General features: G+C 51.9%; 1 protein-coding gene across 4 annotated transcripts; it reads left to right on the plus strand.

The window, feature by feature from the left end:
* The first annotated feature begins 1,529 nt into the window (after positions 1-1,529).
* CFAP52 (cilia and flagella associated protein 52) lies at positions 1,530-13,255 on the plus strand. 4 transcript variants are annotated; one of them, XM_029056751.2, is made up of 14 exons: positions 1,530-1,667; positions 3,034-3,233; positions 3,569-3,705; positions 5,818-5,946; positions 6,868-6,967; positions 7,452-7,568; positions 9,393-9,493; positions 9,612-9,782; positions 10,107-10,255; positions 11,013-11,158; positions 11,519-11,670; positions 12,152-12,208; positions 12,441-12,552; positions 12,964-13,255. In XM_029056751.2, the coding sequence occupies exons 1-14, from the start codon at positions 1,595-1,597 to the stop codon at positions 13,012-13,014; spliced, it is 1,695 nt and encodes a 564-aa protein (XP_028912584.1). In that variant the 5' UTR covers positions 1,530-1,594; the 3' UTR covers positions 13,015-13,255. The 4 variants fall into 4 exon arrangements, with proteins under 4 accessions (XP_028912584.1, XP_001515117.2, XP_028912585.1 ...); XM_001515067.4 differs by having other exon boundaries at positions 1,531-1,667; positions 12,106-12,208; XM_029056752.2 differs by lacking the exon at positions 3,034-3,233 and having other exon boundaries at positions 1,531-1,667; positions 3,573-3,705; positions 12,106-12,208.
* Positions 13,256-17,211: the final 3,956 nt, after the last annotated feature.

Raw genomic sequence — 17,211 nt, forward strand, 5'->3', positions numbered from 1 at the left:
AGTAAGCGCTTAACAAGTACCAACATTATCATTACTATTATTATGGGTTCTAATCCCAGCTCCCCCGCTTGCCCGCTGGGTGACTTTGGGCCAGACACTTCACTTCTCTGGGCCTCAGTGACCTCCTCTGTAAAATGGGGATTAAAACTGGGAGCCCCACCTGATCACCTTGTATCTACCCCAGCGTTTAGAACAGAACATTATCGTTATTATTAAGCGCTTACTATGTGCAGAGCAGTGTTCTAAACGCTGGGGTTAGACTGTAAGCCTGTCAACGGGCAGGGACTGTCTCTATCTGCTACCGATTTGTTCATTCCAAGCGCTTAGTACACTGCTCTGCACATAGTAAACGCTCAATAAATACTATTGAATGAATGAATACAGGGTAATCAGGTTGTCCCGCGTGGGGCTCGCAGTCTTGATCCCCATTTTACAGATGAGGTAACTGAGGCACAGAGAGGTTAAGTGACTTGCCCACAGTCACACAGCTGACAAGCAGCAGAGCTGGGATTCGAACCTGTGACCTCTGACTCCCAAGTGCTTTTTCCACTGAGCCACGGTATTAACAAATACCATCATCGGTATTATTATTATTAGACACTAAACTGAATTTCAAACAGAGGGACTGAGGAAAAGGGTCTTGGGTGATTAAGTGTAGCCTGGTGGAAGCAGCACAGGCCTGGGAGTCCAGAGAACTGGGTTCTAATTCTCGATCTGCCGCTTGCCTGCTTGGGCAAGACACCTGACTTCCCCGTCCCTCAGTTTCCTCATCTGTAAAATGGGGATTAAATCCCTGTTCTTCAAACATTTTAAGCCCTATGTTGGACGGGGACTGTGCGTGATCTGACTGTAGAGAAGCAGCGTGGCTCAATGGAAAAAGCACGGGCTTGGGAGTCAGAGGTCATGAGTTCAAATTATGACTCAGCCGCTTGTCAGCTGTGTGACTTTGGGCAAGTCACTTAATTTCTCTGTGCCTCAGTTATCTGTAAAATGGGGATTAAGACTGTGAGCCCCATGTGGGACAACCCGATCACCTTGTAATCCTCTCCAGCGCTGAGAACAGCGCTTTGCACATAGTAAGCGCTTAACAAATGCCACCGTTATTATTGTTATCCTCGGTCTAGCCCAGGGCTTAGCACGACGCTTGGCACATAGAGTTTGAGAAAGAGACTGTTATCATTATTATTATTTTGAATAGGGTATGCGCTCGTTGGAGAGAAGAGCTAAGGGAGACTGTGAGTCTCAAGGGCTCACGTGGAGCTGATGTGACGGGGATGTAAATTGGGGAAACACAGTGGGGTGACCGCCTCCTCCCTAGATTTTTTTTCCGCTGAGGCCCGGCGGGCTCCGGGCCGAAAGAGCCGGGTGGTGATTGACTGGCGCCGTCGACGGCTGCGCAGTGAGGCCCCCCGGGAGCCCCGCGTTCAGCGCTTCTGCGCAGGCGTCGAAGCTCCGGGCCGCCCCAGCGTTCGGAGGGGAGGCCGGTGCGCAGGCGCCAAGGCGCCGGCGGTTGCCATAGCGACCGGGGACGCTATTCCCCGAGTCGCAGCGTCGGGAAGGCGGGTGGGAGCGGACCCGCCCGAAGCGGAGCCCCATGGCCGAAGCGGAGAGCCCGCGGGACGCCCACCTACGCCACTTGGAACTCGAGGCGGTGATCGGCTTCAATGGTGAGTGAGGGGGAGGAGGACGTGGGTAAGGGAAGATGCGGGCTGGGACGGAGGAGGATAATCATAATGTTGGTATCTGTTAAGCGCTTGCTATGTGCAGAGCACTGCTCTAAGCGCTGGGGGAGATTCAGGGTGATCAGGTTGTCCCACGTGAGGCTCACAGTTAATCCCCATTTTACAGATGAGGGAACGGAGGCGCAGAGAAGTTAAGTGACTTGCCCACAGTCACACAGCTAAGTGGCAGACTTAGGATTCGAACCCATGACCTCCGACTCCGAAGCCCAGGCTCTTTCCACTGAGCCACGGATAATGTTGGTATCTGTTAAGCGCTTGCTATGTGCAGAGCACTGTTCTAAGCGCTGGGGTACGTACAGGAGGATGAAAGGGGAATTAATAATAATAGTATAATGTCGGTATTTGCTAAGCGCTTACCTTGGGCTGAGCGCTGGGGGAGATACAGGGTCATCAGGTTGCCCCACGTGAGGCTCACAATCTTCATCCCCATTTTACAGATGAGGTCACTGAGGCGCGGAGAAGTGAAGTGACTTGCTCCCAGTCACACAGCTGGCAAGTGGCAGAGCGGGATTCGAACCCATCACCTCTGACTCCCCAGCCCTGGCTTCTTCCACTGAGCCACGCTGCTTCTCTAGGAACGAATTCTCTCGTTCTCATTAGGAGCGAAGGGAGGGAGGGGGGAGAACTGGGGATTCGAGATGGGGAGGGAGGGAATGGGAAAATCCCTGAAACCTCAGGGGGGCCGGGGGAGGTGTGCGGCAGAGTAGGCTTAGGGTCCCTCAAACATCATTACCCCCACTCTAACTGTAGGGCATGGCTTGCTGTTAGAAATTCCAACATTAATATTTCAGTAACCACCCCCTGGGTTTGGAAGTTTCCATCTTCCAATCTGACTTCGGTGACTTCTCCGTCCTCTCTTCTGGGTGCCTCGGCCTCTTTCCAGGCAAAAGTTTGGGGACAGGAAAAACAAAAAACTCTGAGAATCTAATGCTCTCCATCCACTCAGGAATACTTAATCAATACCACCTCCTGATGGACTGCCTTCTTGGGTGATAGAGTTCCTTTCTCTCTTTTTGTTGTGGCATTTATTAAGGACTTACCAGGAGTCGAATGCGAGGTTAGATACGAGATTACGAGCTCAGACACGGTCTCTGTCCCACACTGACTTCCCACTCTATCTCGTCACCGTTTTCCAGACGAGGAAACTGAGGCCCAGAGAGATTAAATGATTTGCCCAAAGTCACACATTAGATCAGTGCAGAGCTGAGAATCTAACCGGATCTTCGACCCTGCAGCTTCCTGGTCTATCCACTAGACCACATTGCCACCCGCCTTTTCCCACTTTTTCCAGGGCACGTACCCACCGGTCTGATATGCCACCCTGATCAGGAGCACTACATCTACCCTCTGGGGTGCACAGTCCTCATTCAGTCCATAAACCACAAAAAACAGCATTTCCTCCAAGGGCACACCAACAACATTTCCTGTGTCGCTGTCTCCCCAAGCGGATGCTTCATCGCTTCTGGGCAGGTCACTTTCATGGGCTTCAAGGTGGGTCACCTCAATGGAGTCCAGGACTGTCGCTGAATCTGGTTAACGGCCTCCTCCCCAGAGCTCTGGATCTTGGTTCTCTGAGTCAGTTGTCTGGCAGTTTCCTCCCCGGGGATGGCACCGTAAGGGTTAGGGGTTTGCTACAGTTTACCTTCATCGCAATTGCTTTATGTCCCCTTTCCCTTCCCTCCTTCTTTCCCAGGTTTTCTGACTTTTGGAGCCGGGCGGGCTGGGGGTGGCAGAGGTCTCCTGGTGGTAAACAGTGTTTCTTCTGCCTTCTGAAGCTCTGCTCCAATGCTACTCGGGCTCTGGAGGCTCACATCTTCTCCCCGTAGGCAGACATCATCTTATGGGACTACGAGAAGAGGGAGCTGTTGGCTCGCCTGTCCCTGCACAAAGGCAAAGTGGAAGCACTGGCATTTTCTCCAAATGACAAGTACTTGGTGTCGCTTGGAGGACCGGATGATGGCAGGTAAAAAAGCACTGGTGACAGATAGACTGCTGAGCCTAGTTCTAGGTGCTTGGGAGAATATAGTAGAAGCGAGACCCGAGTTCTGTGCCCTCAAGAAGTTTGTAATCTAAGGGGGAAACAGATCAAACCGATATCAGTTCCTTACAAATAGTTAAGCCCTAAAGGAGACTGGTGGGCTGTGTGACTTGGGTGTTGTGAATTCACCAAAGACTTCCTTTGGGCAGAGACTGTGTCTACAACTCTGGTGTATTGCACTCTCTCAAGCACTTAGTTGAGTGCTCTGCACTCAGTAAGCACTCAGTAAATTCCTTTGATTGAATGATTGATTTAAAGTGAGGTCTTGGGTCTTGGAAGGCAAGGAGAGCTATGATCTGGATGATGGTGAGTTGCCAGGAGGGAGCTCCAGAGCAGGGGAACTGCGTGCAAGTGGGATTATAGGTTTATAGGATTATAGGAGGGTGGAGAGCAAGCTACAGTTTGAAGGGGAGCTTGAGCAGAGTAAAGAGTGCCAGGTAAGAAATAGGGGGCTAAAAGAGCTGTTGGGTAAGAAGTATTTTTCAAGCACTTGGCCCAGTGCTGTGCACTCAGTAGACATTCAGTACATAGTGTTGATTATTTGATTCATATCTGCTGTGACTTGATTCATATTCATAGATATTCATATGATTCATAGATTGATTCATATCTTTTGTAACAGTAACTTGGGCCTCTGGACTCTTAAACTAGAATCTGGACTAAACACTGACTATCCCTAGTCTTCAGCCTTCCATAATTTTAACTCCCAACCTCCGAGATCCAGTTGTTCTTTCTTTAGTTGCCTCTGTAGTTCCACCACCCAAAGGGCTGGCTTCTATCCATACCACAACAGGACAGACTCTGCCCCTGTTGATCCTTCCAAAGGCTTTTAATTCCTTTTATAGCTCCCACCTCCTTGCCCATTTCTTCCTTGGGAATTGATTGGGTTAAGATCATCAGGTGAGTTATTAGCAGGTTATGCAAATCGCTTTTTCCTTGGAGGCGTCTTGAAGAGCAAGAAGTTCAACCTTCCCAGAGGCCTTTGCCCCCTCTGGTTGGGAAAGGCGTGCCTAACCAACCAGGCACACGCTTTCATCTTTTTCCCTCCCTTCTCTGCCTGAGCCAGGCCAGCCTTCTGAGATCTTGGACGAGGCTAGGGTAAACCTGGGCTGCTGGATGAACTCTTCTGAGCCCCTTCAAATCTCTCAGGGGCATGACCCGTTGGGCCAAGGCTGGGGTTGGCAGAGGGGAAAAGGAGGAAGCTGCCATTGCTCTTCCTCTCCCACGCTGTGGCTCTGGAGGAGGATGGGTGGCAGGGAAAAAGACTGGGGTGGCCACAGCCAGAAGAGTTTGAATAAAGAACAAGGCAGAGGGGTGGTTAGAGGTTCTGGAATGGAGGCCCAAGGGAACAGCAGAGATGGGAGTGAATAGAAAGCATCTGGGGACAGGGTGAGGACTAGGGCAAGGAAATAACAATAATAATAATGATAATAGCTGTGGTATTTGTTAAGCATTTACTAGGTGTCAAGCCCCCGTTCTAAGCACTGGGATAGATACAGGATAATCAAAGTCGATGTATTCCTGTCCCAAATGGGGTTCTCAATTCAAGTGAGTGGGAGAACAGGTATTGAATCTCCCTTTTACAGATGAGGGACCTGAGGGATAGAGAAGTGAAGTGGCCTAGTAAATGGAGCATGGATCTGGGAGTCAGGGGACTTGGGTTCTGATCCCAGATCTACCACTTGTTTGCTCTGTGATCTTGGACAAGTCACTTAACTTCTCTGTGTCTCACAATTACTTCATCTGTAAAATGGGGATTACGATTGTGAGCCCTATGAGGGACAGGAACTGTGACTAACCTATCCACCCCAGCGCTTAGTACAGTGCCTGGCACATAGTAAGTACTTAACAAATGCCATTTTTTTAAAAAAAAGTGACATGCCTAAGGTCACACAGCAGATAAGTGGCAGAGCTGGATTAAAACCCATGTCCTCTGATTCCCAGGCATGGGCTCTTTCAGTTAGTCCATGCTGCTTTCTTCTGCCCCAGTCCCACCAACCTCCCACTGGGGTAAGTGAGGGCCTCCCTGTGTTGCAGTGTGGTACTCTGGAGCGTTGCCCAGAGAGATGCCATCTGTGGAAGCCCAGCAGCCGGGCTCAACGTGGGAAACGCCACGACACTCGTCTACTCCAACTGCAGGGATGAGATGTTCATCACAGCTGGAAAGTAAGTGATTCTGCTGGTGCCGTCTGCCCCTGAAATCCTGGCGACAGCTGAGAGGGAGGGAGCTCTTTCATGCCCCCAAAACTGCTTGAGAGCACAGGCAGTGGGATTCACATTAGCTTAAAGCAAGATTAATACCCGCCACAACACAGAGTGTCTCCCCTTGAAACCATTCTTCTTCAAGAGGCAGAAATAGTCATTCAAAATGTCTCCTTCAGGGTTTAAAGGAGCTGGAGGAGTGAACGGCTGTGAGGGGACGAGTGAGCAGCTCTGAAGGGATGGGAAGAGCAAACAACTGGGAAGGGACAGGGGAAGTGAGCAACTGTGAGGGGACAGGAAGTACAGCAGCTGTGAGGGAGCTAAAGGAGCAAGTAGCTGTGAGGGAACTGGAGGTGTGAGTAGCTGTGAGGGGACTGGAGGTGTGAGCAGATGTGAGGGGACTGGAGGTGTGAGCAGATGTGAGGGGACAAGAGGAGTGAACAGCTGTGAGGGGACAGAAGGAGCGAGCAGCTGTGAAGGGATGGGAGGTGTGAGCTGCTCTGAGGTGGCTGGAGGATGAAGCCTCTGTGAGGGGATGGGAGGAGTGAGAAGCTGTGAGGGGACAGGAGGAGCGAGTAGCTGTGAGGTGGCTGGAGGAGTGAACTTCTATGAGGAGACTGGAGGTGTAAGCTGCTGTGAGGGGACGGGAGGAGAGAGCCAGCTGTGAGGGGATGGGAGGAGTGAGCAGCTGTGAGGGGGTTGGACGAGGAAACTGCTGTGAGGAGGCTGGAGTAATGCTGCTGTGAAGGGCTGGAGGAGCCTGCATGGATTTGGCCTTGAGATCCCTCCCCCATCTCCATTACTAAGAGCACTCTCCACCGCAGCGAGAAGGTGCAGCCGGGTCTCTGGCTGAGAGCCATCCATCTACAATTTCTCTTGCTTCAGTGGCACGATTCGGGTATGGGAACTGGACTTACCAAATCGAAAAATTCGGCCGACAGAGTGTCAGACAAGACAGCTGAAAAGAATCGTCCTGAGCATCACAGTAAGCACTCTCAATGGGAGTTCTTCCCAGCCAGAGCCTATAACAGGGCCTGAGACAGTTTCCACAAACTCCATCCCTCCTCTGCCCCTCGTCTCCACGCATCCCCATTACCCTGGGATAATGCCTGCCCCACAGGGACACGGATCCTTCCTGAAATGCACCACTTCAAAACCCAAGATTTCTCTGTGGGCACAGCCCCAGCCAACAGCTAATAGGCCACAGCTTCCCACCTATCTCAGACAGGAAGAAGAGGGCGGACTCTTCCCACCAGGAATGGATGCCCATTCCAGTTGCCCCCAGCCTTCACCCCTCTGGACAGGAGCTAAGTTTGACCTTTCCCGACCAGCCATCCTCCGCCATAGGCTGGCCAGACCAGGGGCAGTGAGAGTGCTGAGCAGGCCCGGATGCCTCCCCCCATCCCTACTGCGGAGACCGATAGTCTCGCAGAGGTCAGCCTGAACCTCACTCCTGCCCCTTTCTCCAGATGGCGGAAGATGACAGCTGTTTCTACATTGGCACGACGACTGGTGATCTCCTGAAAGTGAGCCCCCAGACCAAGCTGCTAAGCGATACCGGCCCCCTGAAGGACAGGTTCAGCCAGGTAAGCGTCAAGTTCCCCAAGCAGACATCAGCAGTGGGACGCCAAAGCTGCCCAGAGTCAGGGGTGTAAGGCCCACCCCCGAACTAAGGACTTCGGTTCTTCAGTTGAAGGAGCTCCGTCTCTCCACCCGACCGCAGCACTGTCCAAGAGGCCATGTTGGGTGGGGACGGGGAGGAGGTGTGGAGAGGAAGGGATGGATCCAGGAACGAGGGAGGGCTTTGAGAGGGGCTGAATGTGCAAGGTTCGATGCCCAGAGAAGAGTTGAACATGACACCGGACTATGAGCTTCTGACTCAGAGAGAATGGGGGCATTATTGGAAGTGAAGAGATTTTTTTCTTTGTGTTTTTTAAATGGTATCTGTTAAGCACTTACTGTGGTTCAGGCACTGAGCTAAGTGTCGAGGTAAATACAAACTAATAATAAAAATAATAACAATGATAACAGTAATAATAATGGTATTTGTTAAGTGCTTACTATGTGCAAGGCAATGGGTTGAATACAAGCAAATCAGATTGAACACGGTCCATGTCGTACATGGAACTCGCAGTCTTAATCTTCATTTTAAAGATCGGGTAACTGAGGCACAGAGAAGTGCAGTGACTTGCCTGAGGTTTAAGGGGGAGGATGAGGTGTGCAGTTTTCCCTTCCTCCAACGGCATCAGCTAGCCACGCCCAGTCTTGACGTTTGCCCGGTAAAAGTTATCGCCAAGAGGTGCCGCTCACTGCTTCCCTATGGCCACGTAGGCAGGTTGGACTCGACCTCGCTCTACAGCACCTTGTCATCATCCCCGTTCTCCCAGAGTCCCTCTTTTGTACAGTCCAGTGGACAGTCATTGTGGAACAACATCCAGGAGGAGTGCGGGGAGAAACCCCACGACAGCGATACCACCCTTTTTTTTTTAATAGTATTTAAGCGCTTATGATGTGTCAGGCACCGTATAAACCTAGCCAGGACAATCAATCAATCGATTGTATTTACTGAGTACTGACGGTGTGCGGAGCAGTGAACTAAACGCTTGGGAGAGTACAATATAACAGAGTTGGTAGACGTATCCTTGCCCACAGTAAGCTTCCAATCTAGAGGGGGAGACAGGCACTATTATAAATAAATTTCGGATCCGTGCGAAAGTGCTGTGGGGCCGGGGGGGTGGGAGGGGAAAGGGTACAACCACCCAGTGGGTGGAAAGTGTAAGGACCGTGTCACCGGGGGCCGGAAGTAGCACTCCGTTCAAGAGGGATTGAGGCAGATTCATGGATGAGAGGGCCAGAGTGAGACACTGGAGGAGAAATTAGGGCTACAGAGGGGATGTCAGTAGTGTTGGATGGCCCATCCCCAACCATGAGATTGAGTGTGGAAGGGCAGCCACCACACAATCAATCAATCAATAGGTCAGCCCACCAAGAGTTTAGGATGGCATCAGGGGCCCCACTTCAGGGTATTTTTACCGCTTCAAGTCACAGGTTCTTAGGGGTCTTTGGGGGTGACTATGACAGCTCCTTGTTGGGGGCTCCTAGAACCTAGAGGCATCTGGCTCCTCTAAGACTCCCCAAGTCCACTGGACCCTCCTGCACCTGCTGGAGTCTCCAACAGGAGCTTGGGAAAGGCTCGGAGTCAGAAGTGTAAGGCAGGGGACTGCCATCTGTCAGAGAATGAGTTCTTCTCTTTCCTAGACAAAGCAGCCAAGGGTGGTGGCGGGGGTCATGCCAAGGAACCCTATATCCTCCCCTTTCCCACCCATAGCTCTGGATATTCCCAACACCACCTCACAAATCCCTTGACCCCCTTGGCCAAACGAGGCTCATTCTTTCTGGTCTGTTCCCAGGGAATTACATCTATCAAGGTCCTTAAGATGGGCGGAGTGTTGGTGGGCTCGGGAGCAGGAGTCCTGGCTCTGTGTCAGGGCCCAAGTTACAAACCAATCAAGTGAGTGTCGGGCTGCCAAATAATAATAATAATAATAATAATAATAATAATGCACTTCCCTATATGGTAAGGACTGTATTAAGCACTCCCTCCCTCCCTCCCTCCTTCCCTCCCCTAGGAAAGTCCAGCTCCAAGGTGGGATCACGTCCATCAGCCTCCGAGGGCAGGGCCACCAGTTCTTTGTGGGGACCGAGGAATCGCACATTTATCGACTCAACTACACGGACTTCCGGGAGGAACTCATCTCTACGTGCCACAACGAGGGTGTCCGGGACATCGTTTTCCCAGAGTAAAGAGGGAACAGCTCCTTCTGTGCCCCAAAACTGAGCAGAGGAAGCTGCAATAGCCTCAAGCCTGGGAATGACCTAGGCTCTGTCCAACATCCCCACGTCCTTTTAGGGGAGGCAGACTATGGGGGAGATAGGCTGGAGGGGAGACACAGAGGGATGAGCGAGGAATTGAGCAGGATGAGGACGAGAATGGTTTTTTGAAAGCTGGATATGAGGGCTCTTTACTTCCACCCTCCGCCCTCACACAAAGCAAGATTGCAATTGGGCAGTGGAGGTCTGGATCCGAGGCCGGTCATGAGGCCATCGGGCATCTTTCTTTGCAGGGGTACCTGTGACTTGTTTGCTACCTGTTCCAAGAATGACATCCGAGTGTGGCACACCCCAAGCGGCCGGGAACTCTTGCGGATCACGGTGCCGAACATGATCTGCCACGCGCTTGACTTTATGAGGGACGGTCAGAGCATCATTTCCGGTACTGCCCCTGAGCCGGCACTGCTGCCCGAACTAGGGCCCAGGGGAGGAAACCAAAAAGTGGCCCAGCAAAGCAAACTGCCCAGCCTAATCCTGAATGGGGAGCCGTGCAGCTGGGGGCTGGGGCCTTGCTCCAGTGCATGTCGGTTGGGGGTTCATCATGGTGCACGGGTGCCTGGAGGGATGTGGTGACCGATACTGTGTTACAGTGACCAGCACAGCTTCACGGTGATTGGCCAGGTGCTACGGTGAGCCAGGGCAGCTTATACAAAGGCAGGGATGGGCTGCAGTTGGACCAGCGCTCACTGTGGGCCGGCCACACGATCCAAATTGTCACCTACAGTGCTATAATCTCCAAACTCTCCTGGGATCTTGCCTTGAAGCCCAGCCCTTCCCCAGAGGACCCCTCCAAGAAAACCTCATGCCCTCGTGCCCTGAGCACTGATCTGAGGTCAACTGTAGGGGAAGGATGGACTGTCCCCCAGCTGTGGGCCTGGGCTACCAGCGAAGAGGACGTGGGCTAGAAGGGGCAGCTGAGGCCCTGAGGCAGCCGGGCTCCCTGATTGAAGGTTATAAGCTGGATGGACATTACCACTGGCACCCAGGACCAGTGGGGGTGGCCACCCCTCAACTCCCCCTGATTGATAGACCTCAGGGCAGTGCTTGAGTTTGGGGTGGTGAGGCTGCTAGGGAGGGGGCCAGGAGGGAGAGCAGGGAAGTAGACTCACCCTGCTCCACTCTGTCCCCCGCCCCACCAGCTTGGAGCGATGGTAAGATCCGAGCCTTCACGCCCGAGACGGGCCGCTTGATGTACGTGATCGACAATGCCCACAGCATCGGCGTGACGGCCATTGCCACCACCAGCGACTGTAGGAGGATCATCAGCGGTGGTGGTGAAGGCCAGGTATGGAATTGGACCTCCGTGGGGACCTCCCTCACTTTGGGGAAACATGGGCACCGGGAGACACTTGGCTGCAGAGTGCCGAGTCTCGCGCCCGACTCCCCTCCACCCTCCGATTTCTGCTGCCCTGTGGGAAGAGGCAGTTGCAGCCCCACCTGAGTCCACTCCCCGTTTTCATGTCGCCTCCACTTTCTTGTTAATCCCCCTCATCCCCCTCCTCTCCTCTACCATCACTCCCTTTCTGTCTTCAGCCCCACCCACTTCAGCCCACAGCCTAAAAGTAGGCCTGGCAGAGTAAAGTTCTCTGTGAGCCCCAACCCCCAGGTTTCCCTAGGCAGGTGAAAGGACACCTTTGGTTTTCAGGTGCGGGTGTGGGGGATCAGCTCCCAAAGCCAGAAGTTACAGGGAGCCCTGAAAGAGCACAAAGCCTCCGTGTCCTGCATCAAGGTGAAGAACAATAACCAGGAGTGCGTCACAGCCAGCACAGATGGGACCTGCATCATATGGGACCTGGTGTACGTGTCAGTGGAGTGGCGGGGAGGCTTCGGAACCTCCCAACCCACAGAGTCGGGGACCTCCGGGCGGGTTGGCGGACGACAAGTTGATCTTTATGGAAATAGCATCCGAGAGGCCAGTGGGGCCACTGGAAGGGCTAGGTTCTTGGGGTGGGGGCCATGATCCCTGGGGAAGAGAACTAGGGCCTCCTGATTGGGGCAGGTGTAGGGTCCCTGGGGCTCAGTTAAAAAAAAAAAATCAAGCCCAGGGGGAGCACAGCAGCCAGATGGAATATGGGTTTGAATTAGGCAGGTGTGTGTGTATGGGGCGGGGGAGGTGACACACACGAGTGAGCCACAGGGTAGGTGAGGAATGAGAGGGAGTGGGGCAAGGCAGGAATGGGGGGTTCAGTCTAAAAGCTTCCCTAGACCTTAGGTGATAGGGCTATTCTTCAGGCGTCTCATGAGGCATCAGATGATCCTGGCCAACACCTTGTTCCAGTGTGTATGCTACCACCCCGAGGAGGTCCAGATTCTCACGAGTGGAACTGACAGGAAGGTCAGTAGCCAGGAAGGAAAGAGATACCCTGGGCTCATGGGGACCCATCTCGGCGGGGAGACGTCCCGGGGCTGGGGCAGGCTGAAGGAACGGTCGTGGGTAAGGGCATGCCGACAATGAGGAGGGCATTGTCAGGACACCGTAATAGGAAAATTGGCCCCGGGGGATTCCGGAAGAGGGCTTCCCTTCCCCAGCCTGTAGCTCCACCCGACTCTTCCTCTTTGACTTCCAGATCGGCTACTGGGAGGTATATGATGGATCACTCATCAGGGAGTTGGACGGCTCCCTGTCTGGCTCCATCAATGGAATGGATATCGCTCCCGACGGGACCTACTTTGTTTCCGGTTGGTATTAGGGGCTGGGGAGGGAGGCACCATTTCTTCCAATCGGAGGGGGTTCTGGAGCCTGGAGAAATGGCAGGGGACAGTTTGATGAACTGCAACAGGCTTACTTGGCCAGGAAATTCTAGTGCAGAAATAAAATTCAAGAGGGAAAGAAAACTGGGAAAGCCACCTGGAGAATACTGACCAGGTCGGTGCTGGGCTGGAATAGGGTGAGTGTGAGCGGGATCCACTGAGATCTCAGAAAGGGTGCCCATTTTCTTAGAGGGGCAGAGGGCCAGGGGAAGGGTCCGGTGTTGGCTCAGGGAGAAGGGGAAGGGACCAGCCCCTTCCACCTTCTGTGGGGTCTTTTTCCGATTCAAAGGACCACACGCATTTGTCCAGCTCCATGTTTCCTCCTTGTCTTCCCGGCAGGTGGCGATGACCAACTGGTCAAAGTGTGGCACTATAATGAGGGCGAGGTAACCCACGTTGGAGTGGGGCACAGTGGCTGCATAACCTGCCTCAAGATAAGTCCAGGAGCCCGCTATGTGGTCAGCGTGAGTGGCGACGGTGCCATCCTCCGATGGAAATACCCACATCCTCTCTGAGGGTCAGGTGGAGCCATGGGCAGACCTCCGCTCCGCCCCACACAACACCTCCCCTAACATCTGCCCTCTCCTCCAGTCAGGCTTTTGTCCTATAAACAGACCGTCAGGTGAAGTGCCTTTCGTAAGGTTTCTTTTCCCACTATCATTTGGCTATCATATAGCAGCTAAGAGGGCTCATTTTCAAGTTCCACTTTTACAGAAGGGACAAGACCCAAGATAATCAATCAACCCATCAATACTTTTATGTGAGTACCATGTGTACTAGGTGCTAGGAAGAGGACTAGAGGGACAAAAGATACAGTCCCCTTCCCCCAAGAACTGATAGGCTAATGAAAAGATTTAATGCTAAAATTATTTTGGATTCAGCTTCTCCCAGTGTAACTGCCTTTGAGCCCCAAACCACCCCTTTTCCCTGTGTGCTTACTGTGATCTTTAAAAGCCAGAACAAGTGAATTTGAGCTTGGGCAAGTCACTTAACTTCTCTGTACCTTAGTTACCTCATCTGTAAAGTGAAGATCAAGACTGTGAGCCCCATCTGGGACAGAGACTGTACCCAACTTGATTACCTTATATCCATCGGCGATGACTCAAAAGCATAAGGCAAGACAAAATCCCAGTGCTTAGAACAGTGCTTGGCACATAGTAAGCACTTAAATTTCACAATTATTATTATTAGATACAAGGTAATCTGGTTAGACACAGCCCATGTCCCACATGGGACTCAGAATCAGCCTCCATTTTACAGATGAGGTAAAAAGCACAGAGACAATCTCACAGCCCCAGTGGTGGAGCCAGAATTAGAATCCAGATTCTTCTGATGCCCAGGCCTGTGCTCTATCCATTGTGCCATACTGATTCCTCCACAGCAATATTTTCCATATTTAAGTGCTTACTATGTGCCAAGCACTGTACTAAATGCTGGGATAGATACAAGACCATCAGGTTAGACAGTTCTTGTCCTATGTGGGGTTCACAGTCTTCGTGGGAGGGAGAACAAGTATTGATTCCCCATTTTACATATGAGGAAATTGAGACACAGAAAAGTTAAGCGACTTGTCCAAGATCACAACAGGCAAGTGGCGGAGCTGGAATTAGAACCAGGGAAAGGGAAAGGTAAAATGGATTCTCTGCATTCAGGGGATGCAATGGATTCTTGATAGGATTCTATCCTTGAGGATAGAATGCAATGGGTATAGTCACACCAATCCATGTGATGTGAGTTCAAGTGCTTTGGAGACTGCGGTAGGAAAGAAGTGCTTAACATGATCCCTGCTCTCAAGGAGTTTATAATCTAGACAGACATTAAAATAAGTTCCAGAGAGGGGAAATGACAGAGTTTAACATGTACACCTGAGCTATGGGGCTGGGGTGATGTGAGCACTAGAGTGCTTAAGCAAGATGTGGAGCAAGAAGCAGAGTGCTTAAAGGTTATAGATGCAAGTGCCTGAGCAATGAATAAGGAAGAGCAAATAACTCATTACTTCAATTGCATTTACTGATTGCTTACTGTGTGCACAGCATTGTACTAAGCCCTTGGGAAAGTAAAATACAACATTAAACAGACACATTCCATGTACACAACAGGTTTACAATCTAGAGGTTACATCACTAAATAAATTACAAATATGTACATAAGTGCTGTGGGGCTGGGAAGGGGGATGGATAAAGGGAGCAAGTCAGGGGGACACAGAAGGGAGTGGGAGAAGAGGGAAGGAGTGAAGGGTGTGGGTTAGGGTTGTAGTCAGAGAGTAGCGGGTGGCGGGCCAGGGGGAAAAAGATGGGAAGGGAAAGAAAGGTAATTGAGTGCTTTGAAGCCAATGGTGAGGAGTTATTTGGAAGCCGGAGGTGGATGGGCAACCAATGGAGTCTCTTGTGGGGTAGGGAAACATTTCCTGAACGTTTTTGTAGAAAAGTGATCCAGGCAGCAGAATAAAGTGTGGACTAGAGTGGGGAAAAAGACAAGAGGCCAGAAAGGTGGCTGCTACAGTAAATCAAGGCAGGATATTGTAGTAACATGGTAATAGTTTGGATGGAGAGGAGGGCGGATTTTAAAGGATGTAGTGAAGGTGGAACCCACAGGATTTAGGGATGGATTGAGTATGTGGGTTAAATGAGCAAGCAGAGCCAAGGATAATGCCAATGTTACAGGCTTGAGAGACAGGAAGGATGTTGGTACCATCTACTGTGATGGGAAAGGGAGGGGAAGGATAGGGTTTGGATGGGAAGATAAGGAATTCTGTTTCGGACATAATAATAATGGTATTAAGGATTAAGCTTGAGATGACAGGAGGACATCCAAGGCTGAATTCGTTCAATCGTTTTATTAAGCGCTCACTGTGTGCACAGCACTGTAGTAAGCACGGGGGAAAGTACAAAACAATAATAAAGAGTGACAATCCCTATTCACAACAAGCTCATAGGCTAGAGGTGGTGAGACAGACATCAGTACAAATAAACAGACATCAGTAGAATCAATGGCTTAGTGGCCCAGGCAGTACCCACAACAGGTCAGTACAATCCAGGATTGGGGAGGCAATTCTCTTGGCTGGGAGTGGAAACAGCATGATACTTAGTGTATTCTCATACTGGAACTGGAGTCGTCAGTTAGAAACCCCCCTCACACACCCATCTCAGCTCCTCCAGGTAGGATGTGCTTAACTCCACCACCACCATTTCCTCACACTGCCCTCTCCTGGCACTGGCTCCCTCCAGCCCCGAGGTCCACTCTTTGCTGCCGGGAGGACCTGTAGTACAGGGGCTGGGGATGGCCAGGGCCTCTGCAGACCAGGCTGGGGAGAGGTTTGGCCTGTCTATAGAATTGAGGGCCCCAGGCCGTGCCTGGTCCCACAGTCAGGTCAACACCGGCAGAGACCCTGACCAGAGCCCCAGGGCCCTGTTTCCTGGCCCAATCTCCCAGCTCAAAGAGGGCAGTTCCCTGGACTCCTCGCCACTCCCCCGCCCCACTAACCTATTGTGACACACCCCACACCAGCGCACATCACTTTCTGGAGGAGCTACACCAATTTATGGGAAGAGACCCAGGAAACAGCATTGTCAAGATGGATTGTACTTTCCCAAGCATGTGGTAAAAGGGCTCAATAAATACAATTGAATGGTATGGTGGGGGAATTTGGGGCGGGGGGTGAGGGGGTGGCGTGCGCCAGGGAGAGAATGTAGAGAAGGGCCAGAACGATGCACTCTTGATGGCTCTGGGGAGTTTTACAGCCATCCCATGGTCATTGAACAATATCTGCTGGATGTCAGTCTCTGCTGCCTTCCACTCTGCTCATCTGTGGACAGAAGAGACCATGAGTGTGTTCTAGGTAGGTAGACATCTTGGGACCCCTATTCTGGCTCTGAAGCCCTGGATGAGGCCCCAAGGGCCAGGGTGGGGGGAAAAAAACCAAGAAGAAAAAGAAAAAAAAGAGACCAGGCCCTGATCAAGCTGGAGGAAGGGAAAGAAGGCAGAGGCCTAGAGCAGACCCAGGCCCAGGATCCTCAGCACTCACCCTGTGGTACCCGGACTGGAGCATTAGGCATCTGTCTTGGAAGTGGGGCTGCAGACTGTCCGTAGATCTGGTCCTGGCTGGTGCATCTGGGGCTAGGACACATCAGTGAGCTCAGTAACCCTCCCCAAGCCCCCACTTGGGTTCCATCTTGGGGCCCTTGGGTTCTGCCACCACAGCCCACTTATGGCTCTGGACTCCAGGAAGCCTCCATCTCTTCCTCACTGGTCCAGGAAAGGGTGTCTGGGTTTCCTTTTGGTCTTAATTTTATCTGCACTATTATCAAACCTCAGTCCAACTAGGGCCAAATTCCCTCTTGCATTAGCATGAATGGGAAGGATCCGAGAGGTGGGACTAACAGGTGAACACAGAAAACAAGTGGGGCATGACTCAGGCGCTTAATACAATGCTCTGCACACAGTAATCACTCCAATACCATGGATTACTCACCAGGCTGGAGGGAGGGAAAGAGGGTAGAGAGGCTTAAGGCAGACCCACGCCCAGGATCCTCAGCACTCACCCTGTGGTATCCGGACTGGAGCATTAGGCATCTGTCTTGGAAATGG

This window comes from Ornithorhynchus anatinus, unplaced genomic scaffold (assembly GCF_004115215.2).
Source record: "Ornithorhynchus anatinus isolate Pmale09 unplaced genomic scaffold, mOrnAna1.pri.v4 scaffold_264_arrow_ctg1, whole genome shotgun sequence".
NCBI lineage: Eukaryota > Metazoa > Chordata > Mammalia > Monotremata > Ornithorhynchidae > Ornithorhynchus > Ornithorhynchus anatinus.